This window comes from Columba livia, chromosome 5, assembly GCF_036013475.1.
Source record: "Columba livia isolate bColLiv1 breed racing homer chromosome 5, bColLiv1.pat.W.v2, whole genome shotgun sequence".
Taxonomy (NCBI): domain Eukaryota; kingdom Metazoa; phylum Chordata; class Aves; order Columbiformes; family Columbidae; genus Columba; species Columba livia.
The window spans coordinates 50787562-50814473 of NC_088606.1; the positions used below are offsets into that span (position 1 = coordinate 50787562).

At 38.7% G+C, this 26912-nt stretch overlaps 1 protein-coding gene and 1 long non-coding RNA gene across 8 annotated transcripts in view; both read right to left on the reverse strand.

The window, feature by feature from the left end:
* The window catches only part of CHID1 (chitinase domain containing 1), a 118554-nt gene that overhangs the window by 68303 nt on the left and 23339 nt on the right, over positions 1-26912 (reverse strand). For 5 of the 7 annotated variants that reach the window (XR_010473265.1, XM_021296683.2, XM_065066062.1 and 2 more), the window contains 2 exons: positions 1830-1874; positions 1247-1348 (listed from right to left, as the gene is read on the reverse strand). Coding sequence is in view for 6 of the 7 variants with exons in the window: in XM_021296683.2 (XP_021152358.2) it covers positions 1247-1348; positions 1830-1874 (147 nt within the window). In the remaining variant the exon portion in view is untranslated. The remainder of the gene's footprint in view (positions 1-1246; positions 1349-1829; positions 1875-26912) is intronic. The other 2 variants (XM_005509072.3, XM_065066061.1) reach the window with 1 other exon arrangement.
* LOC135579669 (uncharacterized) lies at positions 8321-21265 on the reverse strand. Its single transcript, XR_010473266.1, has 2 exons — positions 11883-21265; positions 8321-8993 (listed from the first exon to the last, which is right to left on the reverse strand). It is a non-coding gene; the product is annotated as an uncharacterized LOC135579669 (long non-coding RNA).

Consider the following 26912-nt stretch of genomic DNA (forward strand, 5'->3'; position numbering starts at 1 on the left):
CCTGTGATTTTAGCATGGCACGAAGCATGGTGCAGCTTCACCACATTGTAAAGATGCAGCCTATAGCACAGTCTTTAAAAAAGCATTCAGGGTTCCAGATGGGTTTGTATAAACTGTACAAAAGCCCTTGGCACTTCACCCTCATAGATGTCCGATTTACCTAGAGGAAAGCTAAAGTGGATACATCTATGGTACATTATTCCAGCAAAAGAGTAACAAAAAAACCCTGTTATAACTTCAGTAAACATTACTGTCTATGTTCTCCCTTAGGCTGCAAGGCTTGAAGATGTAGAGAGAGGCCTGGGGAGAGATAGGAAGGAGGTATATAAATTCTTTTCAGAAGAGATAAAAGTTCCTTTCTGTTAAACCCGTCTAGACATTATCAGAATGCTAATATAGTACAGGTGATAAAGGTCTTAGTGAGGTAATAAACACAAAAGGATGGTATTTCTAAATCTGCTGGTCTACCACAAATATGAACTCTGGACAGCCATGTTGAAGCAAGATATACAGAATCTCCCAGAAATTCCAAAAGCATATCCCTACCTGTACTTCGGAGGTGAAATGAACATGCTTTTGCAGAACAGTAACATAAAGAGCCTCTTTAGAGTTTAAGGACCTCTCAACTACACTGCTGTTCCACAATCACACAGCTAAAAATGTTAAGTTCTTAAAAATGAATATTCATGTGTAGGTTTTTGTGTTAGTTTTCAGTCATATCAGCTCCCTGCATGAGCAGCTCTATCAGTACAAGGGAGGGAGCAATGGAAGAACTGAAAAACATATTAAAGTGTGTCCACATTACCAGTGCCGCCAAGAGGCAGTCTGTTGCCTCGGGATGAAACAAATGAGTTGTCAATTATGCTCTAAAGCTATTTTTTTCAACAATGACATGTAGTAGATTATTCACGTACAGAATCGTGCTAAGTAACTAAAACCAAAAGAACCTGGCCTAGAAACAATAAAGTGTCAGGGAACTATTAAAAGGATAATTTTTTAGCTTGAGTGAAAAGCCTTTCACAATATTAGGGTGCCAAATATATACTGCTGTTAAAAATGTTCTGAGTTATTGGCTTGTTCAAAAATCACCTATCCTAAATACTAATCCAGAACTTCAGTATCTGATACAGTTAACACGCACTATCCACTTTACTAAAAAAATGAGCTCATACTGTAGATTTAATAGTGACTTAACTGGGAATCAGTTTCATCAGCAATTTTTTTTGAATTTTAGATAGAGTCTTACCGTTGTGGTGTCGAATAGTCGTATGTCATGAGACTGAAGCTGTCTATTGCAGAGGCCAACTGATCAAATTCTTTCTTTGTGAACATTCCTGGCTGGTTAGTCCTTTTAAAACAAAAACAATGGGAAGAGATAAATTACTACAATAACCTGTCTCATTCTCTCCTTCAGGTTTCATACCATTTGATCAGGTAAGAAAAATCTTTCATTCTGAGGTGACCAAAAAAAGACACTTCAGTACCATTCTTATAATAAATGTGTAAGAAAAAAAAAAATATTTGAAGAATATTTCCACAGCATACTTACCAAATAAGCATTTCCAGCATGGCTACAGTAGTGACTAAAAAGGCTGTGGACTAATCAAATCGCCTTATGTAGCAATCAATTGAATTCAAAGCTTTTACAAAAGCCTTAATTGTTTGGCCTGGTTTTGATACTTATAAAACTAAGTTATCTGAGCCATACTTAAATAAATGGATAGGTGTAGCTGTTAATACAAAAACATAAACCAAAAGTATTTTTTCTATTAATCTCAAAAAAGAACTATAGCTTCAGTTTATACTGTACTTAAGAAATTTTATCTCACCTGTGAGAAACACTTTGGTTTCTTTCATTCCCTTTCAAGAGGGTCCTAAAAAGCAGAAGGCAAATACAACTGCCTTATTTTAGCAAAAGACTATACAAACCTAGACAAAATCAAGCCCATTTCTTTCTTCCTTTAGAGGGGAAGAAGAAATCCATTCTATGACCTTCTCTAGACAAAAGTCTAGTTAGACCTTCTGTGTACCTGTGTACCTTTGTACGAAATATGGAACATAATTCTTACTTTCTACATTTTTTTGTTTATTCTTCATTTACAATTCCTATCACTGGGTTAATATCTACCTGAGCTTCGTGGGTGAGGAGGTGTATTTTTGATGGTTTCAGACTCATGGAAACTAACTTCCTTCAGCCATTCAACTCAGGAATAATGCACATAAGTTGCCTGAAAACGCTGAATCTTAACTTAAAAGTAGCAGCACACATAGCACAGCAGGAAACACAAGGCAGCCCTAATAACCTTGCAAAGACGGGACTGAACTAAGAAGGAGAAGGTGCTGCCAGGAGAACCATATCCTCAGTCAGAGGGCTCTGAAGCACATTAAGATGAGACAGACAGGTAGCTAAGTAGCATATTGTCCTAAATAGCCTGGGAGAGCAGGGCTCATTGAGTGGAGAGGGGGGAGGGAAAGAAGGGAGGGAAGGGAAGGGAAGGGAAGGGAAGGGAAGGGAAGGGAAGGGAAGGGAAGGGAAGGGAAGGGAAGGGAAGGGAAGGGAAGGGAAGGGAAGGGAAGGGAAGGGAAGGGAAGGGAAGGGAAGGGAAGGGAAGGGAAGGGAAGGGAAGGGAAGGGAAGGGAAGGGAAGGGAAGGGAAGGGAAGGGAAGGGAAGGGAAGGGAAGGGAAGGGAAAAGGAAAAAGTGGTTTAACGGCTACAAACTCTGTGGTGCAACTCTGCCATTTGAGAGGCAGGCTTAAGAAGACTGAACAAGATTCCTCTAGAGAACAGAGGAGAGAGACTGAAGAATCCAGACCTTCCCAGTAATGTAAACCACTACTTCATCTAGAATTTAGTAGTTAACCCCTGTCTAGACAAGGTACACATTAAAACTACTTGTATTCCATCTCAAATGTAAAAAAAACCCAAAAAGATGTGCATTGACAGATGCAAGCAATAAACTGAAAAATCACTTATTTTGACCCTGTCCTGGTTTTGTTAAAAACAAGTTTCTCTTTTAGTGATTTTGCTTGTCAGCTAAAGCCTTCATATTAGCTGCATTTTCCTGGAGAACCAGACACATGTTTTGGCAAACCTAGCAATGGAATGCAAACTTATTGATAAGCACAGATGGATATCTCACAAGAGGGGTGACGAGAAACCGGTAACCAAGAAACTGACCAACTGTATATAACATTCCATTCACCTGAATACTTCTTATAAAAGTGGGAGATCACGAGGATCTCGTCCCTTTTGCTTTTGCTTTTTCCCTTCTGCTTATGGCCGACATTAGGAGAGGGCCTTGCTAGTCGTCCCTGTGAACTGAGGCCTAGTGAGAGACTGAATCCAGCTTCGGCTGGCTGCAGAGTCTAATCCAGGACTTTGGTTGCCGGCTCTGCAGTTGCTGAGACTTTCAAGATTGGTTTTGTATATTTTGTATTATTTTCTCTATTCTTATTAGTAGCATTAGTAAAAACATTGTTAATTTTTCCAACTCTCTTCTCTCTGTCCTTCTTTCCCTCCCTATCGCCTCTCCTTAGTGGGAAGGAGGGAGAGGGAGGGGCAAAAGGAGGAAGTGGGGGGGGGAGAGGAGGTTAACAATACATCTGCCAGGGTTTTATTGTCACCCCAAAATTTAAACCCTCGACAGACCCTTATCACTTTTGGATCAGTGTGCAAATTCTCAGCTGAACAATATGTGCTGAGTGGATCACCAGAGCATAATAGCATTCCTTTATCAGTTTACTGATAAATAAACAACATTAAAACATTACAACATTTTCTGTTCCATCATATTAGGAAATAGGTTAACAGAGTACAGGTTACAAAGTGGGGCAGATCAAGTCACCTAACATGCCTGTCCTGTTATAAAGGAGCAAAGCATGAATGATATTTGCAAGTCAGGTCAATTAATCTGACCAAACATACACTGGACTATGTAGCTCTAATTAGTATGAAGCACAGTGGTATTCCAGAAATTGCAAGTTTTCAGAACCAGTAATATATTTGTCATATTAAGAAGAAATCCTGTCACTTCCATGGTTTTAACAGATTAAAACAAATCTTCACTTCTGGAACCTATTGTTGGGCCTCAGTTTTTTCCATAGTTACCTGCTTGTTATTTACTGCAACTGCAAACTACAGTTGTTCTACAAGAATAACAAAAATGAAAGATATATTTGAAACAATATCATGGCAACTTGGATGTCTGTAGGCAAAGCAATTCCCCAACACACAATCCAGCAAAACACATTTTCAGTAAATTGATTGTGATTACTCATGAAGGGAAAAGCGTAAGAAGTAATTATGTATTAGATTTTAAGGCAAGTTGGATTGCTTTATAGATTAAGCTAGGTAGTACTTGAATAAAATTTGTATACGTAACTTGCTCTCTACATCCTTTTTTCATATACACTGTTGAGGAATATTAAAAAAAAAAAAAAAAAATTAAAATGGATATTGTCTTTATTTTCTCCAAAGGAAGCTTGTAAGTGAACTATTTCCACTACAAATGAAGGCCATCTGAGGAACATGGTCACACATTTTCAAATTGGAAGAAACCCAGTGGCAATGAATACGCTTTGTCCATTCATGAACAGTGTTAAAGCACCATCACACTTCACAGAAAACAAGCACCACTCACCAGCTCAGTCAGCACCACCAGTCAACTCTGCTCTAGTCAAGCACTTCAAGAAACTGTCCACTGGAGCAAAAACAAGACTATTGATTCATACCTCTAGAATTTTTTTTTTGTTTTTAATCACAGAATAGTTTGGGCTGGAAGGGACCTTCAAAGGTCACCTAGTCCAGACAAAACCTTGGTGATTTTATTTGCTCACTATCAACATGACAAATATGAAGGAACAGATGTCAAGTGTATGAACACGAATAACAGGAAAAGCATATTATTTAACATAGCTGGAAAGTCTCTTCACATGCAAGCAGCCCTGACCTCTGAACTGCTTCATTTGCTTTATCTTTGAGTTCATCATAAGTCACCACTCAAAAGTTACATCTCATTTGGAGTCTAACAAATGTACTTATTAAAAGAGTGAAGCTGAACATCGAATAAAAGAGAAATATGCTGTTTAAAGAAACCTGCCCCTATTGGCCTAAAATATACTGAAATGATGAAATATGTACCATAAATATGAAACAATTTGGACTCAATAAGTAAATTTAAGCAGAAAAGGGTAATTTTTTTATGTTAGCTTATACTAAATCCTTTTTATTGCTGTTCCAAGAGGCAGACACTTCATATGATATTTGCATTTGTACTTTTCTAACGCAATACCTTAAGCAAATGTCATTCAGTTTCCTTAACATTCTGCTCAGATGCACTAGTGCTCTTGAGTGATTATTTCATTGTTAAAAATAGTTAAGTCTGAAACTTATTAAATACTAGCAAACCCCTCCAACTATTCAGGTTTGGAAATGTCCATCTAATCTTGGCAAAATCTGCATCTATATGGACTGTAAAAGTTATTCCATGGGGAGAAATTCACCACAGAGATGAAATTCATGGCACTTTAAATGCAGTAAAAACACCTCCAATACTGTATATACAACAAATCATTAATTTCAGCAGAGGTCTCAATATAATGTTGGTCATGTTGTGTATTGGACATTATCCCAGGTGCTTGTGCTGGCTGACAACAGGCTCAATATGAGTCAGCAGTGTGTGCCCTGGCAGGCAAGAAAGTAAAGCGCATCCTGGGTGCATCAAACACAGCGTAACCAGCCAGGCATAAGAGGTGATTATCCTGTGTGTTTAGTCTTGGTGTGGCCTCATCTTGAGCACAGTGCTGTTCTGGGCCCCACAACTGAAGTAGTATGTGAAGGTCCTCGAATATGTCCAGAGGAGGGCAACAAACTGGTGATGAAAGGGCTGGAAGGAATGTCCTATGAAGAGTGGTTAAGAACTTCAGATTTGTCTATTTTGAACAACAGGAGGCTGAGGAGGGACCTCATTGCTCTCTACAGCTTCCTGGGGAGGGGATGTGGAAAGGGAGGTGCTGATCTCTTCTCCCTGGGATCCAGTGACAGAATGCATGGGAATGGTTCAAAACTGTTGAACGGGAGGTTTATACTTGACACTACAACGCAGGTAGTGGTGCCTCTCTGGACCACTCTCTGGAAGTTTGGGATTGTGAATCTGTATCGAAAACACCGGAACAGGCTTCCTAGAGAGTTGGTCAATGTCCCAAGCCTGTGTTTAAGAGGCATTTGGAAAATGCCCTTAATAGTATGCTTTTACTTTTGGTCAGCTGTGAATTGATCAGGCAGTTGGCCTAGATGATTGTTGTAGGTCCCTTTCCATGGAAAATATTCTGTTCTATTTTTATTGCCCCTTTATAGAGAATCACTGATTTACTGAGAGAAAAAATACTTGTTGAGCACAATGTTTAAGACAAATATTTCTAAGAGGTGACACACTGCTTTTCTTGTACAGAGAACAGCTGTCCCTGAGACACATCAAAACTTTTGCTTTAGACCAGCTCATCACCTTGAGAGGTGGTAAAGCTTCCACCACACACTTTTAAGAGATGCATTTTCTTGGATAAAATACTGACTTTCCTGCTGAAACCATGTTTACATAGTCCAGTATTAATTTCTTCCCATTCTTAGCTATGTCACTTTTGACTTGACTTCTTAACTTTTGCCTTCACTTTGTTGAGAGATTCATCATTTTCACTTGCAGGTTCCTAACCCCAATTTCTGCTAGACAACACAGCCAGAGAAGAACAACTATTACCCTGCGAGCATAGGTCTTATTTGCACATATTTCCAACCATTTGTCAGTATTTTCCAATGGCACACTACTATCTATCTATCTATATATATATAAAAACTATTATGGGGACAACATCAAATACTTAGAAGAAATCCCCTGCTTTCCTTGGTATTTCCGTATACACAGCTTAGAAATTCACAGTCCCTTAAGTGCAGCGGAGTTTGTTTCATAGTCTAGAATGTCTATTACCTGAATCTTCCAAATAGCATATGGTTATATGTATCAAAATTCCCACTGGTTCTTTACTGATAAGTATTTCTATACGGTTTTGACTTTGTAGTCTTTCATATTGAAACACTAGAAAAAATACTTCATGCATGCAAGCCACTTTCATTTACTTTCAAATGAATCTACATTCTCAATTATTTCTTGTGTCACTATGATTACTCTCAAAATGAAATAAGATAAGAAACAAATAAAGGTCTTGTAACTGACTGCTATTCCCTGCAAGTTCGAACTGCATTCTTTTTTGGTTACGTCCCCTTCTCCCTTCCTTACAAAAGAGAAGTTTTCTGTATCCTCACATCTTTAAGTAGTCATTCATAATGAAAACCTGTCTGATTTTCTGTCTCCTGTACATATCTATTTCAGAAGTCATCCTCTCAGTAATGACTTAATTTTCTCGTGCATAATTCTGTTTTCTCTGTAAAGCAACTGTTTGCAGATCTTCCCTTCTCCCATCTTTCTTCACCATCATTTATTATTGGTTTTCATAGCTCCTTGCAATTAGCTGCACTAAAGTATAATGCTACTGCATTTTATGAACACAGACCAATGAATTCAGTTAATGCCTAATCACTAAATAAAAATTCACCATTTCTTCCTGCACCCAGTCTGTTCCACAGCAACTATGAGAAAGAGCTGAAATCTCTACTCTGTGCATCCACAATTATAGACATTGATAATGAAGCAGTCAAATGCATAAAAAAGTTAAATCTGATACAATTTTCTTTTCAGGAAAAATCGTCCTCGTAGCATTGTAACTACCCTATGTCTTTTTAGGTTTTCCAAAACTCTGTAAGGATGACAGCTACTAAAGTAATTCTCCACTATCAGTATTTAGAAAACAGCTCTAAGTAGATCCTGGTTTCTGTGGGTGTTTTGCAAGTCAATTCTCTGGTGTCTCATAGATACTCCATTTACAATGTCCTCTCACTGCCAGGTCTTGGGAAAAAAGGTAGGTCACCTTCCTCCATCCAGCTGCCTATTTTCATGAAGTGGTAGACACCTGACTAGTAAAACTCTATGTCTATGTCAATTTTGTTTGAAAATGGTCAAATACGAAAAAGCTTTCATTAAGAGATGAAGAACAGATGAGATAAAGCTTACAGACACCTTGTTTCCTCAGAAATCATGCTAAAAATAGGATTAAGGTCTGTCTGCAGTAGCATTGGATAAAGCAGGCAAGTCAACAACAGGACCTTGACACAATACTGTTATTCAAAGATATGAAAAACAATGACAGATTTAATTCTTGCTGTCAAAAAAGAACATGACCATACTGAATAACCAAAAAACAGAGATTCTCAGACAGATGAAAACATCTTTAATACATAGTGGGGGTTGAATTCCATGCAGTTGATTGGAGATTTTAAAAAGAACACCATGATCTCCTCTCTCCCTCAGTGAGGATATCCTCACAGACAATGCATTAAGGCTTCTACAGAGATGGATGTGACTCATTAAGTGACTCATTTTTGTAAAATGCACATGCGTGTTACTCAAATACATTCACAAGCATTTGTAACACAGCATTCTTTTTCTCTATTTCCTTTCTAAGGACAAAACATTGCAAGAGCTAAAGAACTGCATACAATGATATAATCCAAATCTGTTAAACTGGAGCTTCAACACAGTATCTGATTTTGTAGCCTACAAATCCAGATCAATATGACAAATCAGGGACTGTACATTGCAAAATCAAAAGTGTTAGTCCACTGAACCATAGTGCTGAGTTGAGTTTGTTGCAGGAGAAACAAATAACAAATTCCAAATTAGTATTACGTATATCTATCTACTTTTACAATCTGTACAAAAGTCCCATTCCTTGTAAAACAGAAATAAAAATTAATCTGAAAGGTAACTCCATAAAACCAGTGCAATCACCACTGCTCACATACATTCTTCCAGTTGTTGCATTTCATCTGGTTCTACTCTTAGAACACTCTCAATTTCATACATCATCCCAAGAGATAAAAATTCTGAAAGAATAAGCAAATGAAAATAAAAGGGGGATATTAATGGAAATATAACAATTTAGAAGTTAATTTCTAATGAGTTAGAACAGTCTGAATATCCCAAGCTAATTACTTTAGCAAGCCTGGACTAGGCATTAGGGAGAAACTTCTAATGGTGCAGGTAGTCTGGAAGTAGCAACACTCATTCATTGGTAGATTTTAAGAGCTTGTCAGATAAAGTTCTATCAAAAGTCACCAACTTATAGTTTATTTTGCCTCAGGATAATGCATCTTCCAATATTACTGTCTACTACTCAGATCAGTAGTTTAAATTCAGGAAAAAAACCCTGCAACCCTACTTATGCACTGTCTCTGGCTGCTACACTAATTTCGTGATAAAGATCGTAAAATTCAGATGCCTTCAAAGAGCATGAGGGCTATCTGTCAGTTGTCCACAGAAAAGATCACAATTTAAAATTAAAAAAAAAAATCTCTACCAAGCGCACCCTAAAAACACAAACATGTCTGATTTTATTAGCATTACTACATTAGAGGGACTGTAAATGGTAACAGACGGATGAGTAAAAACTTGCTGTATTTTCATCAGGAAACAAAACTGTGCCTATGTACCAAATTAAATTTTTGCAGAGTATCGAGGGCTGGCACTCATCCTTAATATGCATATCCCATCCCAGCTGTTGTCTTTGCAGTACTTCCTCTTCAAACAGAGAGAAACATAGGATCTGTTCCTGTCATGGAGTAGCCTACACTGTTTTCATGAAGCCAAACTAATTGCCTGTGGCCCATCTGGTTCAAACCAGTAACAGAAGTCAAGAAGGAGAATTATGCCAACAATTATATGTCCTGAAAAGAAAGTATGAAATCCCAATAGACAATGAGGGACAAATAAGCCTGAAAACTGCATCCTCAGAGCTGAGGCATACTGACAGGCCAGTCTGCATAACCTACACTGTATTTTTCAAGTAACTTAAGAATTTGCACATGAAGCACTTACGCCAGCATCAGAAATTCATCTGTTTGTCAAAAAGAGACAATCTGAAAATATCAAAGAAGAAAAAATGTCTTTTGTCATTGCATATACCGTTTCCATTTTTGGGGACGTTAACCACTCTGCTTTAATGCTGTTTCTGTTGGGTTGCTTCAGCCTCTTCAGAGGAGTCATGCAAGCAAGACTATGCATAAAAGAACATACACTGTGTCACCATTTGGTTCTCCTAATTTCCAAATTATTCTAGTGCCCTTCATGCCAGGGCTTCATGCCTAGGCAAGCCACGCTCCAATAGCAGAACATCATGCAAAACAAGCTTGTACTCTGGAGCGTAGGAGCCTAATTTAAAAACTCTAACACACCAAATGTAGGCTTAATTACTCCTTGCAAAGATTAAAATGCTCTTTTTGTTGTTTTTTTGTTTTGAAAGTTTTCTAACTTCGTCCTGAAACTTACGCAGTAATTGCTCTATAGCAGCTGCCTCAGAATTGGTAGAGCTACAAATGCCAGACATGGTGAGGAACACCTTTCACTCTTTCTTCTCTTTGGCTGCCACTAGTTGACCTACAGATTATTTTAATGATTCGCCCTAGTGGAAGTTCAAAAACTGATGTGCACACCTGTTTCAGCACACGTCAGTGCAGTCAGACCTTGGCTGCATTAGTTTTATATAGTCAGGCATAGCCTTTAAAAAGCCACTTCTAAGAATAGATTCGTTCCTCTCAAGTCCTCTCTGAATCTATGGAAAATGCATTGAACCTACCAGGGCTGCAGTCAGTGACATGCATTACTGAACTGGCAGCCCAAAAAACAGTAGCAAAAACAGGGAAGTCATTGGCAAGGGGAACAGATGTAGTTTAGAGCCATTAACAAGCATCCATACTGACTGTAGCTAACAGAATTCAGCTAAAAAGAAATATCACTGACAGACCTATGCTTTAAACCTTTATACAGGGAAGAAATAAAATTCATGAGCCCAACAGCATGACTCTGAGTATGATTCAATAGTATTACTATAATTTGGAGAGGTTATTAAACTTTCTCCAGTAATTGTTACTCAGAAGTAGACAGTAGTCATTTCGTATCCAGTTTTTTTGCTCTTCTCAATAAAAAGCCTCATCTCAAGCTGTATCTTTGTGATCCAAGCCACTCACATTTTTTACGGTTATCTAATACACAAAAACAATTATGCCAGTCTGCTAGCCTAGACAGCCTACTTAAGAGTCATTTCTATACCTTCTTGAGGGTTAAATTTTATACACAGAGCCCAATTTCAAAATCTCTTTATATGTAACTGTACTCTCCATATTCCTGACAGTGCCTTTTTTTAGGATACTCACATGAAGATTGACAGCTACGTGAAAAATGAAGGGCAGTGTGTTATTATCAACTAGGCACAACAAACAGGAAACTCTGCATAGTTATAGTTTCCAGATTTTCCTTCCCAAGTCTCATTCTGTATATTGCTTGCCCAAAGAGATGGTTTTCCAACATCAAATGCCTTTCTTAGCAACAGCAAGCATGGGTTACCATACTTGGTGTGTAGACTAGACAACTCTATAATGAATACAGACTGATCATCTTTAGAATTGCTTGCTTTTATGTGACTTCATTTGTCAAACTGAAAGGAAAAGAAAGATAATCAGACGTTTAGAAAGACCAAAAAAAGGGCAGTGATAATATTGATTCCAACAAAATAAGATTATTATAGTCAGCTTTCTTACCGACATTTTAACCTTTTATAACATTAAGTGTAGGCATTAGTAAAATTGAATCCTACTTAATAAACACAAAGTTGTTTTTCTAATATGCTGTTATTTGATTTGTTATCTGATAATTTAAAACTCCACCTGTAACAAACAACAGGCCTCCTATTGTTTTGATCTCTGGCATTATTTACTTACCAAAATTTCAAAGCTTTACCTTCTGGATCGCATAGCCCTGCCTGAGAATAACGTTAAAAGTAAGTGAGGGTTCCCATTTCACTCCAAAACAGAGACATATTAGAAGCTGTTTATAATTTAATACAATTTGTTTACTTTACGTTATCATAAAAATTACTCTGTTGTTTACTTGTGTATTCTGCATGATAATTACTGCTTGCTAGAAATGCTTCTAAGGAAAACAGTGCATAGGTACTGGAATAGTGAACCCACAAATATATCAATCTGCATGCACAAAGTTATGGCAAGGCAATTGAATCTGCAATAACTTCTAAAGATGATAGACTCCTGGTGAAAAACACAGATCATCTTAATTGTTACAAGTATACATTCACAGTCAACTTCTAAGAGACTAAAGTACCTGTTTCCTTTATCACATATGCAAAACACTGGTCAATTGTGGCATCCATTGAGCTGGGAAACTGTGAGGTCAACAAGCAATTTCCCATCATGTATTCTTCATACTTTTCAACTAAATATATATGTATATTTATAGAAAAGGAGAAAAAAACACGAAAACACAAAGGAGAAGGAGGGACAAGTTGTCTGCCCTGCTGTCAATCTTTCCCAAGCAGCAGGGTAGAAAAACAAAGCTGATATCCACTACTGGACAGTAGTAATGAAGGCTGCATAGATTATGGTAATTTTAATTCCACAGCAGCTCTGGCAAGAAAGAACTGAAGTCTTTCACATCTGCAATGTTTTTGCAGCCAAAAAAAAGAATAAACTGAGTAGCTAAAATCTTAATTTTGGAGAAGTGGGAGTTCAGAGGTAGAAAATACTGACACTGCGTACCTAGAGAACCTTTAACTAACAGGGAGAGAGGCTGTAGGTGTTTTTGTTGTTTGTTTGTGGTTTTTGTTTGTTTGTTTGTTTTTGGTTTTTGTTTTTTTTTTTTTTTTTGTGTGTTTGTTTTTGTTGTTTTTGTTTGTTTGTTTTTTGTTTTTGTTTTTTTTTACTCTTACATAGGCAAATATGAAAATCCGAAGTTAGGAATGCTTGCTGTATTTTGAATGAGCAGCATACATTATGTTCAAATATTCGAAGAAAGAAAAGTGGTTTGGGTTCCTGTGGCTTTCAAATGAAAGCTGCTGAACCACTGCCGTGCATCTCAAGAAGCCAATAAAGACAGACAAATTTGATATGGATTATTTGCCAAGACTGCAGTAGCTTCAATATGCTCTTTTCAAAGCCTAGAATCTAAAAAACTGAAAAACAAAAGACATGCTCAACTACAGATTCACCTGCATGTGTTTCACAGGCAAGTAACAAGCTGTGAGCAAGACTGCCACACAGCAAAAGAGTATTTTTCAAACTCTCTAAAGAAGAAACAGGTATTAAAACAGCATTACAATGGGGTCAGCTGAAGAACCTGAATATTAAAACTTCTGTTTCGCATGGTGTTTTGACTTTGACTGGCCTGCTTTTCAGCCATCTCTGGTTCCAGCCGCCTAACAAAGAGATTTTCATTAATTCAGTTGTCTGGCTTTCTTTTAAAGTTTAGAGAGTAAATGCATACTGTTTACCATTTTCTTCCTGTATTTAACTTAAGAGATTATCCTAACTTTAGAATAACAACGGTAGTAACAACTTGAACTTTTTTAGCAAGTACATTTTTAAAAAGATAAATCACTTCAAAATGCTGGGGGGTGTCCATTTCCCAAAGCCATTGTACATAACTTGCTGACAGCATACAGAACAAATCTAGGATTCACCCCATATGAAGGTGGATCTTGATCCATAGTGAGGTGTAAGAGACAGCTGATTCTCACAAGAAATGAAAAACACAAGGAAACATCCACCTATTCTGAACAGTCAACTAGTGGTCTAAAAGAACGAAACCCCATTACATAAATATCTCTCCATAAACAGCAGAGACACTAGAAAAAGTTTCCCAATTTGTTCAGAAAATTTTCTCTTCACTTTTTACTCCACCAGAAGAACTGTTTTTCAAAAAGATAATATATTGTGTTCCTGGAAATACAACTCATTCTTTCCCATAGAAGTAACTAGTATACTCCAACCTTTACAAGTCCACATACAGTGCTGCAGGATTTCAGCTATTTTTTTTTTTTTTTTAGAAAAGACTAAATATTTGTCCAGATTACTAACAATTCTGCCTAAACGGGATACACTAAATATGAACCTGTGTTAACTGCCTCTTGTTTTCCCCAGAAATCTCCTAAAAGAAGCTAGGTTAATTCCATATATTTACATCTCACCATAGCAGACCTTACTGTTCAACAAATGACAAATGCCATTTCAAAGCTACCATACAAGACACCTTTTTGTTACAAACGTACGCATATTTAGAATCAGTATTGACTACCCTCTGCCCCCACTACTATAAAACTAAAGCAAAACAAGTATAAAACATTCCTTCTGACCTTGTTCAGGAATATCAACAGATCCAGCTCCTAGAACAATGGCTGCTATCATGAAGATTTTCAAAATAGTACTAAACAACATTTGAGCATAAAATGCATTCTCTTTAATGGCTTACATCAAAAGTACTTTAAGGCTGAAAAGAAGAAAATTACTGAATCACAGTAAAACACTGTCAAGGCTTTATAATCTCCCTACTCTAAAAACAGTGATATAGTAATGCCTCTTAAGATATTATCAGTTTTTCTTGAAGTTCCTTGTCTCATAATGCATAAATAAAACAACAATATCTTCTGCCAGCAACTTCTCACTGCTTTTTGTCAAGTGTCAAATCTCAGCATAACCCAAGTCTTAAGACTTCAGACTGTTTGAAATGCAAAAAGTGCTATTATTTTCAACTGTTTTTTGTTTGTTTGTTTGTTTTTCTGATCAAACGAGATCAACCACAGTAAGAAGCAGCAGTTAAAAATAATGCTTGGGATATAACTGCACTTAGCTCAGAATGGATGGGAAGCAGAAACACACTTTGAGAGGCTGTGCTTCACATACGGACGTGGCAAACTTTTCAGAGCAAGGAGAAAACAGCCAGCACAGTATCTGACAGAAAATGTTTTGCCATAGGCATGTTTTGTCAATTTTAGACAACTCATGAAAATTCACATAAAGTTATAAATTTAATAGTATGGGCCTCTTCGGTGTTTTAGACATTATTTTGGAAATGTTTACCTGTCATTTTAATTCACTGACGCAGAAAGCAAGCATAGAAAGTCTCAATTTGAGAAAAGAATGCCAAAACCTGAATAGGTATCTTCAGCACTCTCCATACTTTTGCTGTGTCTGCCCCACCCACTCCTTTTTAATCACAACTAAAAGAAAAACTTACGTTGGTTTCTAGCTTACCTAAAATTTTAGTAGGAAGACCTAACAAACAAAGCCTTCTAAAGTATCTATAAAAAAAAGAATAAGGCTCGCTTGAGTCTTAAGTATATCCCCCACACAAGGAACTGCCCACAGCTCTTTGCAAGAAACCGGGTGAAGGTGTATTTGTGAATGTGAATGTTTGCTTTGTTTCTAAGACAGAGGAAGGATGTTTCACACCAAAGCATACTTTGTCTTCTTTCGCCCACTGGCTTAGCTCTGCTTCCTTGCACTCTTCTGCTGAACAGACATTTATGAAGCATTGATTATGCCACCAAACAAATGAACAAAGGTGCTGCTTTCCCTTTTCTCATATAGCTCTGCATCACCTGCTACCTAGGTGTGCATCATCAAGTCAAAAATGTATATGAAGACTGCAAAATTTTGCTTGGTGTTTCTACAGTGTTTTGCCATCTGACGTTCTTTTTCTAGCATTCAATCTAAGAATTCTTCATCATGAACTAAGAGTATTTTCATCCGTTTCTTCCAAGCTGATGTAAAGACCAATTTATCACCGTCACTTATACAGCCCCTGTTGACACATTTGAAGACTTATTATGTCTCCTGACACTTTTTTCCTCTTTTTAATATACTAAATACAGTTTTTCAAACTTTCCTCAAAGGAGACATTATCAACCCTTCTAGCCATTTTTCTTGCTTTCCTCTTAACCCTCTCATTTTTCCACATCATCTTATAAATATAGTACCCCAGACTCAGTTTTCATTAGACCTGCCTAGCACTGAAAGCAGAATAATTACCTTTCAACACCCTGAAAGCTCCCCGCCAATCATCTCCAAACAAAGTGTCCCTTTCTCTACATCTCGCAGAACCATTGCCTCAGCATTTTGAAATTGTCTAATCCTCTTCCAACACAGGTCTCCCCAGAAAGTTTCCGTGAATTTCCATGTTTTACTTCCCCCTCCTTAGAATTGTATTTTATATCCATCTTTGCCTAATTTCATGACATTAATCCCAGGTAAATATAATGTTTCTGGAATATATTCAAGATGTGATCACCTCCTGTTAAATGTTTACTTACCAGTCCGGAATCTTCCACAAACTTAAAAACAAGCCACCAGAGCTACACTTTTAGGAATGTGCTTTAGGTCACTTTCATATGAGATACACTGCCCTACCACAAAGGTCCAGCAGCCTCTGCAGAGGACCAGCAAAGATCAGTTTTTATACTGCATATACAACAGATCTAATGTGTCCAGAATATACTAGACTTGCTAGGCATGTGCCACACAGTTTATATGGGCCATTCTATACAATCTGTTCTATACCATGTGGATTTTCTTCCTGGAAAATCTACGGACCATGGCTTAAAATAGATGGTTCAGGGAACCATAAATTAAGGAAGATGTAGATTTATAAAGAATCCAGAGAAGGATGGTCCAAGGTCTAGAAAATACGACCCATACTAAAACACTAACAGACTTTCATGTAATTATTCCAAACAAGGTTTGCTGATGGGTCCCACCTGGGAGGTCAGTCTGACAGTCACACATCTGCAGAGTGGACTATTTTAAGCAAGCTGGTGTTTACATCAAATTCCTACAGAGATCTTTTGTTTTGCAGATGAGAAACCATACTTCGTATTTCCACTAATGCTTCTCAGTCCTTCTGCAGTCGTGAATCTGTGAGGTTAAGTGCCCCTTTTATCAGAGACAAACATGCTTGGTTTTAATTTAAATACTACTTTCATAGAACCATCTTTGTTGGAAGAGACCCTCAAGATTATAGAGTCTAACCATAGAGTCCTAACTCTAGCACTAAACCATGACCCTAAGAACCTCCAGGGATGGTGACTCAACCACTTCTCTGGGCAGCCTGTTGCAGTGCTTCACAACCCTTTCCATGAATGATTTTTCTTAATATCCAACTTAAACCTCACTTGGAACAACTTGAGACCATTTATTCTCATCCTATCACTTGCTATTTGGGAGAACAGACCAACACCCTCCATGCTACAACCTCCTTTCAGGTAGTTGTAGACAGCAATAAGGTCTCCCCTCAGCCTCCTTTTCTCCAGGCTAAACAGCCCCAGATCCCTCAACCACTCCAGCCAAAATGATTCTATGATTGTAACATCAACAGCCTTTCCTTTATGCACTAAGCAGGTCACCTTGTCACAGAAGAAGATCAGGTTGGTCAAGCAGGATTTGCCTCTCATAAACCCCTGCTGATGGGGCCCGTTTGCCTGGTTGTCCTGTACATGCCACATGACAACACTGAAGATGATCTGCTCCGTGACCTTCCCTGGCACCAAGGTCAGACTGACAGGCCTGTAATTCTCCAAATACTCCTTCCAGCCCTTCTTATAGATGGGCATCACATATACTAACCTCCAGTCAACTGGAACCTCCCTGGTTAGCTAGGACTGCCGATAAATTATGCAAAAGCGGCTTGGTGAGCAACTCCACCAGCTCCCTCAGCACCCTTGGCTGTATCCCATCTGGCTCCATAGACTTGTGAGTGCCCAAGTGGTGCTTTCTGTTCCCCTTAGGAAGGCATCACCTATGACAATGATCCATTTTTTTTTCTTAATGGAAGTGGTTTTGATGCAGGGTGTAGGCTAACTTAACCTTGGTAACTCTTCCAACCTAGATGAACCTTCATCCTCATCACTGTTTGGTTCCATTTGCAGAGTCTCATACCTATTATGCAAGAGCACATGGGAAGGTGGGGTAGTCACAGAAGAGATGCGTCTGCTGCACTGGGCAGGAACTTGTCACCATTGCCCTCTATCCATTGAGTCACCACATTCAGCAAAGTGGAGAGAGGACAGGGAGTCCTCCGTGTCATATGCCCTGTCTGCCTGACAGACCTGTCCCAGGGAAGGTAGGGTGGGATTCCAATAATCTGTCTCTCTCTCGGACTCTCTGACACTCCTCAACCTACTCAATCTCCTCTCAGAGCTCTATCACTAAGCAGAGGGAGTTTCTCTACCTAAGTGCACCTCCCACAGGTGTGCTCACTGCTGCCATCCTGTACTGGCATACAAGTAGGGCACACCCTGCAGCCTGACACCTGGGTGGCAGCATGTTCCCACCAGAGCTCTATCTGGAAAGCTGTGTCCACTGTGGTGGGTGCAGAGTTTAGAGAGGCCATGGCTTTCTGCCTGCTGGATACCATTTTTCCCTGGTCAAGCTGGCAGAACTACAATGCCCTTCTTACATGCCCTTCTGTGCAAACCACCCTGTTTGCCCACCCTGTTCACTAACGACTCCCCATGGGCTGCTTCTATAAGCTGGGGGATTGAGGAGCCAAACCCCGGCCACCATTGCTCCTGACCCCACCAAGGTGTTGTCAGCCTCTGAGCCACCAGGAGCCTGCAGCTCGTGCCAATCTCAGCTCCCCCCAAAGCTGCCCCCAGTCTGGGAAACTCCCCTGTGCACCTCACTAGAGGTGCATATCCTAAGCATCAAAACACAAGTAAAAAGAAGTGCTATACTATGAAGTGACACAGCCAATGCCATTTTTTATTGCTACTTTGTGTAGAGGATTATACTTCAGAGGACAATAAAAGTGCAAAAAAAGTGACCACTAACAACTTGTCTGTAAATATTCAGTTATTTAACACTGGGTTTAGCAAAACTAACAGCTTTTAATGACTCAGTGTATATCAAGCTGATCCGTAACACAGTTACACCATATGTCTAATGTCTGTAATAAGCTACAAATGCCAGAAAGGCCATGGTTATGCAACTATGATCAGATTCAGAATTCTAGTGAAGACAACATCCTATTTGCAGCTCCTCAGAGCTTTTTGTCCACCTTTGCGCGTTCTCAGGACAGCAGGAAACAGGTGTATTAACCAGCCAGTCCCTGTAATCTTCAGACTTAAGAGAACAGGTGCAACCAAATTTCAAGTCCCATTTGGCTTTTTTTTTTTTTTTAACAGCACATTTAGGCATCAAGGTAGTTCATTCCAGCACAGCTATCCTATTAAGAGGCTTGTGATATCACTGTAAAAACATCCACACAGCTTTCACCATTATAATTTCTGCAGTACAATAATCACTGAAGTGCACATATTTAAGCCAGGAATTTAATCAAGCCTAGGATTAGTCAGCATGAATGGCGTTACCCACCATCACCAATGGGCAGAATATGCCTGGCTACCCATTGCCCTTTCTGGAAATGGTAGTCATATAATTTATACATGCCTCCATATCCGTGCATGTTAAAAGCAGTAACACTCTAACATTTTGAGACTATCTGTTGAAAGACAGTCTGGAAGTCTTCAGCAAACCATCTGCTCTAGCAACCATTTACATAACACAGCAATCCTAGCACCTCTCTTCAGACACACGCAAGCACAAGTTTCCCAGTCCCAAAGGAGAGTCACAGTATAACACACACACTTTTTCAGAGCATTGCTTTGGCTCCTGCTGTTCCCCTGTTGCAAATCACTTATGTTTGCAGGAAAATCATTAGATTCCTGGACATCAGGTGGATAGAAATACTATCTCAATTTTTGCTGGCCACTGTGGTAGCTCTACGTGCATTCTCTATGACAGCAAAACTTGCTAGACAGATTCCTGCCTCCTGATCAACCTCCACACATATTCCCACTCCTTGATTATTCCAGTGCAACTATCTGTTGACAATGCTGCAAGCAGATACACAAAAGTTCTGTAAAGAAATATATGAAATGTCTGGATTTAAAAAAATAAGTTGCTTTGCAAGTGAAATTTTAGTTTGGCCCAGAACATTTCACAAGCAAACCAAAAACCAAAGGCCTCACCAGATCCTTTAGTTATGAAAGCAAGCTTCAGACAGCGGATCAGTCTCACTTTGGTTTTTTTTTTGCAAAAGCTGAATTCACAATGACCCAATATGTTTCCTTCCTGCATCATGTACTTGATCTCATGCGCAATGCTGCATTTTCCAGGCTGTTTTTCTCTAAGCAAACCAGTATTTTTACTTCTTAAAAGTGTCTCCTTTCAGACAGCATTTGCTGTCAGACTGCTTTGATGTTAATGCATATCAAAAGAGTTTAAATTACAAATTCTTAAATAAACTGCTTACATTTAACTATGCTCTCCCTTTAAATCTTAATCAGGGTAAAACACAAAAGGAACAATGTTTCAGCTCCTAGCATCTCAGCTGGTTAGGGTATTCCACACACAACTCATGTCTCCTTTATCAGTCTTTTGCCAGCTGCTGAACTCTAAACTATTATTTGATTACTGATGGTACTTATTTCCATGCCTTTTGCTGTATTTTTGATTAACAGCCTACAGTGATTCAAACAAATAAAGAATATAAGACACATGGTTGAAAGTGCTTTAATGCATAAGTGTTAAAACCCAAAGTCAGTTTCAAGACACACAGAAGTTGGTAGCACCAGATACTTAATACACAATGAGAAGCACTTTTCAGTTGAAACCCTGTTATTCTATAAATAAAAAATCTTCAAGTACAGCTACTTTCTAAAAAGTCAAGTAAGGCAGTGTTGTGGTTTAACCCTAGGCTAGCAACTAAGAACCATGATAGCCATCTGCTCAATCCCCACCTCACTCACCCCAAATGGGAGAGAAAACCAAAAGAGAAGGAGAAATTTGTGGGTTGAGATAAAAATCATTTAATAAGGCAACAAAATAATAATAATATACTACTAATAATAAAATAATAAAATGATAAAATATATATTTAAAAAATAAATACATTATATTCAGTGCAATCCCTCATGTAACTCCAGTCACATGGAACAGCCAGTTCCAGAGAGGAGAGCACCCTGGTCCCAAAGAGCTGTTTCCAGCGAGATAGCAGAGAAAGCAAAAACCCCAAGGGCAGAAAGGCCCAAAGGCCAGCTGCAAAGCGGCAGAACAGCGAAAGGCTGAACAAAACTAAATGAACTAACGAAACTCCCAAATGGGACCACACTGAACTTGTGAGCCAGAAAACCTGAACTCCAATTATAGACAAAGTGTGATGCTAATGGTATGGAATATTTCATTGATCAACCTGGATGTCAACCGAAGAGGAGAGAAGAAGAGGAGAGAAGAAGAGGAGAGAAGAAGAGGAGAGAAGAAGAGGAGAGAAGAAGAGGAGAGAAGAAGAGGAGAGAAGAAGAGGAGAGAAGAAGAGGAGAGAAGAAGAGGAGAGAAGAAGAGGAGAGAAGAAGAGGAGAGAAGAAGAGGAGAGAAGAAGAGGAGAGAAGAAGAGGAGAGAAGAAGAGGAGAGAAGAAGAGGAGAGAAGAAGAGGAGAGAAGAAGAGGAGAGAAGAAGAGGAGAGAAGAAGAGGAGAGAAGAAGAGGAGAGAAGAAGAGGAGAGAAGAAGAGGAGAGAAGAAGAGGAGAGAAGAAGAGGAGAGAAGAAGAGGAGAGAAGAAGAGGAGAGAAGAAGAGGAGAGAAGAAGAGGAGAGAAGAAGAGGAGAGAAGAAGAGGAGAGAAGAAGAGGAGAGAAGAAGAGGAGAGAAGAAGAGGAGAGAAGAAGAGGAGAGAAGAAGAGGAGAGAAGAAGAGGAGAGAAGAAGAGGAGAGAAGAAGAGGAGAGAAGAAGAGGAGAGAAGAAGAGGAGAGAAGAAGAGGAGAGAAGAAGAGGAGAGAAGAAGAGGAGAGAAGAAGAGGAGAGAAGAAGAGGAGAGAAGAAGAGGAGAGAAGAAGAGGAGAGAAGAAGAGGAGAGAAGAAGAGGAGAGAAGAAGAGGAGAGAAGAAGAGGAGAGAAGAAGAGGAGAGAAGAAGAGGAGAGAAGAAGAGGAGAGAAGAAGAGGAGAGAAGAAGAGGAGAGAAGAAGAGGAGAGAAGAAGAGGAGAGAAGAAGAGGAGAGAAGAAGAGGAGAGAAGAAATTTTCTAACTGCATAAAGAAAATTAACTCAATTTCAGTCAGATCATCACAGGCAGAAAGAAAATTTCAGGATTCTGCTTGTTGATATAATTACATCCAATGTACTTCTAAGCTTTAAAGCATGCATGGACACTGAAGGTTTTAGGATGCCTCTGTAACTGATGAACATACTTTCAGCTACCTATTTACTGAAGAAGTTGAAGTGTTTTTTCTAGCTAATGCAATAGGAAGACACATGGAAGACACAGATGTGTGGCTTATATAACAATACTAATTGAAAATAATGTGACTAATGCATTCTCCTGGGCAATAAATGCTTATGAATCAACCCCAGAAACTTTAGGAATGCATAAAGAAACAAAACAACTGGTTTCGAGGAGTAAGACTTTCAGATTCTTTCACATAAAACATGGGTGTTATTTCCTACAGTTAGAAAACAGGAATATTTCACTACTCATCTACAGATATAGCCACTTAGTGACAGGCATACAATACATATTTCAGATTAAAAGTTGCACTTCCCAGCTCTAACAGAGTGTCTCTAAATCCCAGTTCAGAAAGATTTTGAAACTGTGAACCCACTATCCTGTTAATATGCAGCACAGCAGCAGGAGGGGCAACGACAACACAAGGTCCAAACCTCCATGTGGTGTTCAACTGCGAAGCAGTCCTGAAAGATAGTTGCCATACCAAGCAAATTCTAGTCAAGGCAAAAATGTGTTTAAGAATCCAGAGGGCTTATAGTGGCTTCAACTCTTGCTTCAGGAGTTAGAGAAAGACTGTAGATCCCCATGTGGCTGTATATAAAGAAAACAGATTTAGGTCCCTCTGGCTACGAGACTGAATCTGGTCATGTCAATAGGCAACGTGATGAACGGAAATTTTAAAGTCTGTAATATTTTGCGCTTTCTCCCTAGCACCGAAAGAAGAAAATGCACTTTAATGTGAACACTGTTTACAGCAATTACTTAAATTCTACCAGAGCATGCATTAGCATTTTAAAAAGCTTCTGTGTGATGAAGTGACTGATAAAGCATTTTAGAAAAATGTTTTAAAGTGCTCTCCTTTGCTTTATCTGTAATAGACTACAATTAATAGCAACAGAAAATTGCTTTAAAAAAAGAACTACCAACTGGGATGAAATGTAGATCATAAGAGGGCAGCATGAATTATTGAAATAAATGACAGACAGAAGACAAAGTAATTTCTCATTATTTTTGACTTAACCAAAGCACGAAAATCTCAAAGTATTTGTTATCACCACTGAACATCCATGTGAGGCAAAGGCAAACCAGTCCACAATTTTCCAGAGAAATTTGCAAGAGGTAAGTGTATTAATGGTCTGTGAATGTTGCAAAGGCTCTCATGAGCCACAAATAGATTTTAAGGACTTAATTTGTAGGTTTTTTTAAAAAAATAAGTATTACAGCTATTGCTCTGTGGTACGATGAGTTAATACAACAAGGTGTATAACACTTTGGCTTACTGGGAGCCATACTGGCATTTCAGAGGGCAATAGCCAAAAGTGTAGTTCAGTTTCTGGAACCTTCCCTATAGTAGAAAGTTTTACCAGCACAGCCATCCATGCATCAGAAAAAGTTCTTAAGTATTCATATTCTAAATGAAATCTGAAAGACTCTCAACATTCTCTTGAAAGAGTAAGGTGGCTTCCTAAGACTCAAGTATTATCCACCACAAAAGTGGCTCTCAACAGCCATGCAAAGACATCCATGACAGTAAGGAACAATGTACCTGCCCTTATAGCTCTGTTTACTTGCAACACATATGATGTCTCATCCTGAGAAACAGTGCTGATTAAAAGCTTCCTTCTTTCTAAAATTCTCTGCATATTATGACCTGAACATTCTTTCAAGTAATTTTGTGGTGGTCAAGCAACTACTGCTTCCAGCTCTGCAAATACAACGTATAGAAAAGGTCTGATCAACCCGAGGAGTTTGCCCAAACTGCAAACTTCAGCTGAGAGCTGATGAAGAGGAAGAAGATTGTGACAAGAAAACATGTGAAATAGCCTCAAGTGAAACCCAAGGCTGACAAGAAACCTCCAGCATGAATGTCACATTGCACCGGAAAAAGACCTCACCATGCTGATGACTCAGCATTCTGCTCAAGGAATAATGAGTGCCAATCCCAGGACTCACAGGAACAGTGGAAGGGTGAGTGTAACACCACAGAAATAGGGTAGAAAGTGGGAAGGCTCTGCATAACAATTCTAGCTGTGACATTAGTGACACTTTTCTATATTAACTAGATAATTTGGACTACCAAACCATTAAAACATAAGAGGACAAACAACAAATTCTTGACCCCATTTATATAGTGCATTCCTTTTACACATTACAAGATTTAGAATGTAGCAGCATGCCAAACTGCCTCAAGATTATTGGGTGTGTTTTCAGACTTGAGAAGACCATTGAAAATTCAGAGCACAGGGAGGAAAAGGGAACAAGCCACTCACTCTGTATCTAGAGAAAAAGAAACAACAGCATAAGTCTAGTGTTGTCCTGAGATTTCAATCTACAATCCTCATACCATAAGGCACTATAAACTAGTACTGTTCTACAAATAAAGCCTCCTACAAAACATGACACAAAAAACACCAGAATTGAGGTAGAAGCAGAGAGGCTTGAGTGATAGGAAGAAATCTCCTCAAAATGCAGCTAGGCTGCCAGAGACCTTCAGTCTGTAAAGGGCTCTGTACAGGTATTATTTTACAGGACTGTCTACTTTACCAATTTACATGGAATTTATTTTGTTTGCTTTTGCCGCAGCCCTCAACACATTGCTTCTCCCTCTCTGCCTATCAAAATTTGGTAGCCAGCCACACATAGAAGCAAAGGGATTTTTGCATTAAACTAGCTACTTCATTTTAAGGCTATAAAACTATTATATCTTGCAACAGAGGAAAATATAAAACAACAAAAAAAAACCCCGAAGTACATAGTTTTACAGAAAATAAACTGCAATCAGATTTCATGCAGCTATTGAAGAACAAAATTACGGGTAGGTAGTGTTCTGGGCTTACAGTCTTAAGATGGTAGAAAGTACATATCTTACATGCAGGAATTGGTCTGGATGTCACTAACCTACAGAAGAGATAACAACATAGCTGTAGTGCAGACACTAACTGACCTCAGCGCACACAACTTTTTAGTCACCTACTACAGGGTCCCTGAATCTTTTCAGCAGGCAGCAGTTAAGCTCTGCACAGGTATCTGTCAGCAGAAATACTTGGTTTCCCCCTTGTGCATTTGGTCCTCCTCACAAAACGCAACAACTTGAGACCATCACAGAGAAAAGTCCAGCCACAGAAGAGACAATGACAAGCCTGCTCAGCCATTCCATTTTCTCACCCTTTTTGGTACCTTGATAATGAATGCACACTGAAAGATTGTGACAGCCTACGAGAAATGTAGGAGGTTGTACAACACCATCCTGAAACTGTACTGTTAAACTGTCATAAACCCGGGTGGCTATGACCCTGTCCATACTATCGCATGGCCCAAGGTGAGAAAAATAAGACATTGTAATATTTTTCTCTAGCTGTCTACTAACTCATCTGAAAAATACTTAATAATGGCTGTCTATTTAAGACTGACTTACATTACTGAATATTCATGTGCAGGTATAAGGTTGTGGAACAGCTTGAAAGAAAAAGGACACTTGGAAAAAATAAATCCTACATTGCCAACTATGCAAATATTTAATGAGTTCACCATTATAATTAGCAGCAAGCCAAGCCCAGTAAACCAAATATATCTGCATAACCAGAAGGAGGTACCTATTCCGTTAGGTAAAATTCAGGGATAAGGAATAAGTATGACATGGGATTAGCACGTGTGACATCTGTTACCTATTCTGCAGTTAGCAGAACCCACTGCAACACAGTCAATTACTTTATGAAGACTGTTTCATGTATGTAATCCTCTACAAGTTATGCTTCATTATTCTGAAGTCCCATATAACAAGAGTCCCTACCAAACCTCTCAAAAATAGGGATCTGTGGCTTCTCAGTCTGACTTTAAAAGGCCATCATCCATGACATATACATAACTAACATTTGGTCTATCCACAGTGTAACAGGGACATTCATTACCTTTCAGAAAATTTAAGGATAAGATAACTCTTATTACCACAATTCCCTGAAAGGCATGATGCATTCCTTGTATCCATGTAGCACAACAGTAACCATACACACTTTTCCACAAGGTAGCACAACAGAGAGCTATGCTCACAATGCAAGGATACCAAGCATATTTTGACCAGGAAGGGCACACAAATGTGAACAAATGTTACCAAATGGCAGATGGATACTGGTAAAACTCTTGCTAATAAAGCTGAATAGCATTGTCATAGCCCACATTTCCATCTGAAAATACAATAATGAAGTCACGTTGCTCTGCTGGTATTGCGAATCATCCTCTACGCTTATCTTCAGTACTGTCTGCTCATTCTCACATGGATGTAATCACTGATTGATCATACAAAACCCTGAAGGACTAGACACAATCTCCCTGAAATACTGGAGCGTGGTCTTCTTTCCAGAAAGAGACTAGAGATACAGTAAAACTGTGATTTTTCAGTTTTACTATGTATCACTTAAAGACAATGTAGACTCTTTTTCTAAAAATGTAAAAACTTAAAGAGGATTCAAATGAAATTACATTCACATTTTCCACATAGATATTGTTTTTTCAACAAATACAATCTTAGGAAGTAAACATCTTTCTGCTATGAACACTGAAAGATAAGAACTGCTTACTGCTGCTGAGCCAGAAGAGCATATAAACTGCTACATCTGTCAGATTCAAATCATTGCACAAATAAACAGAATCATTAAGAATTCCAAATATTATCCTCTCACTAAATGC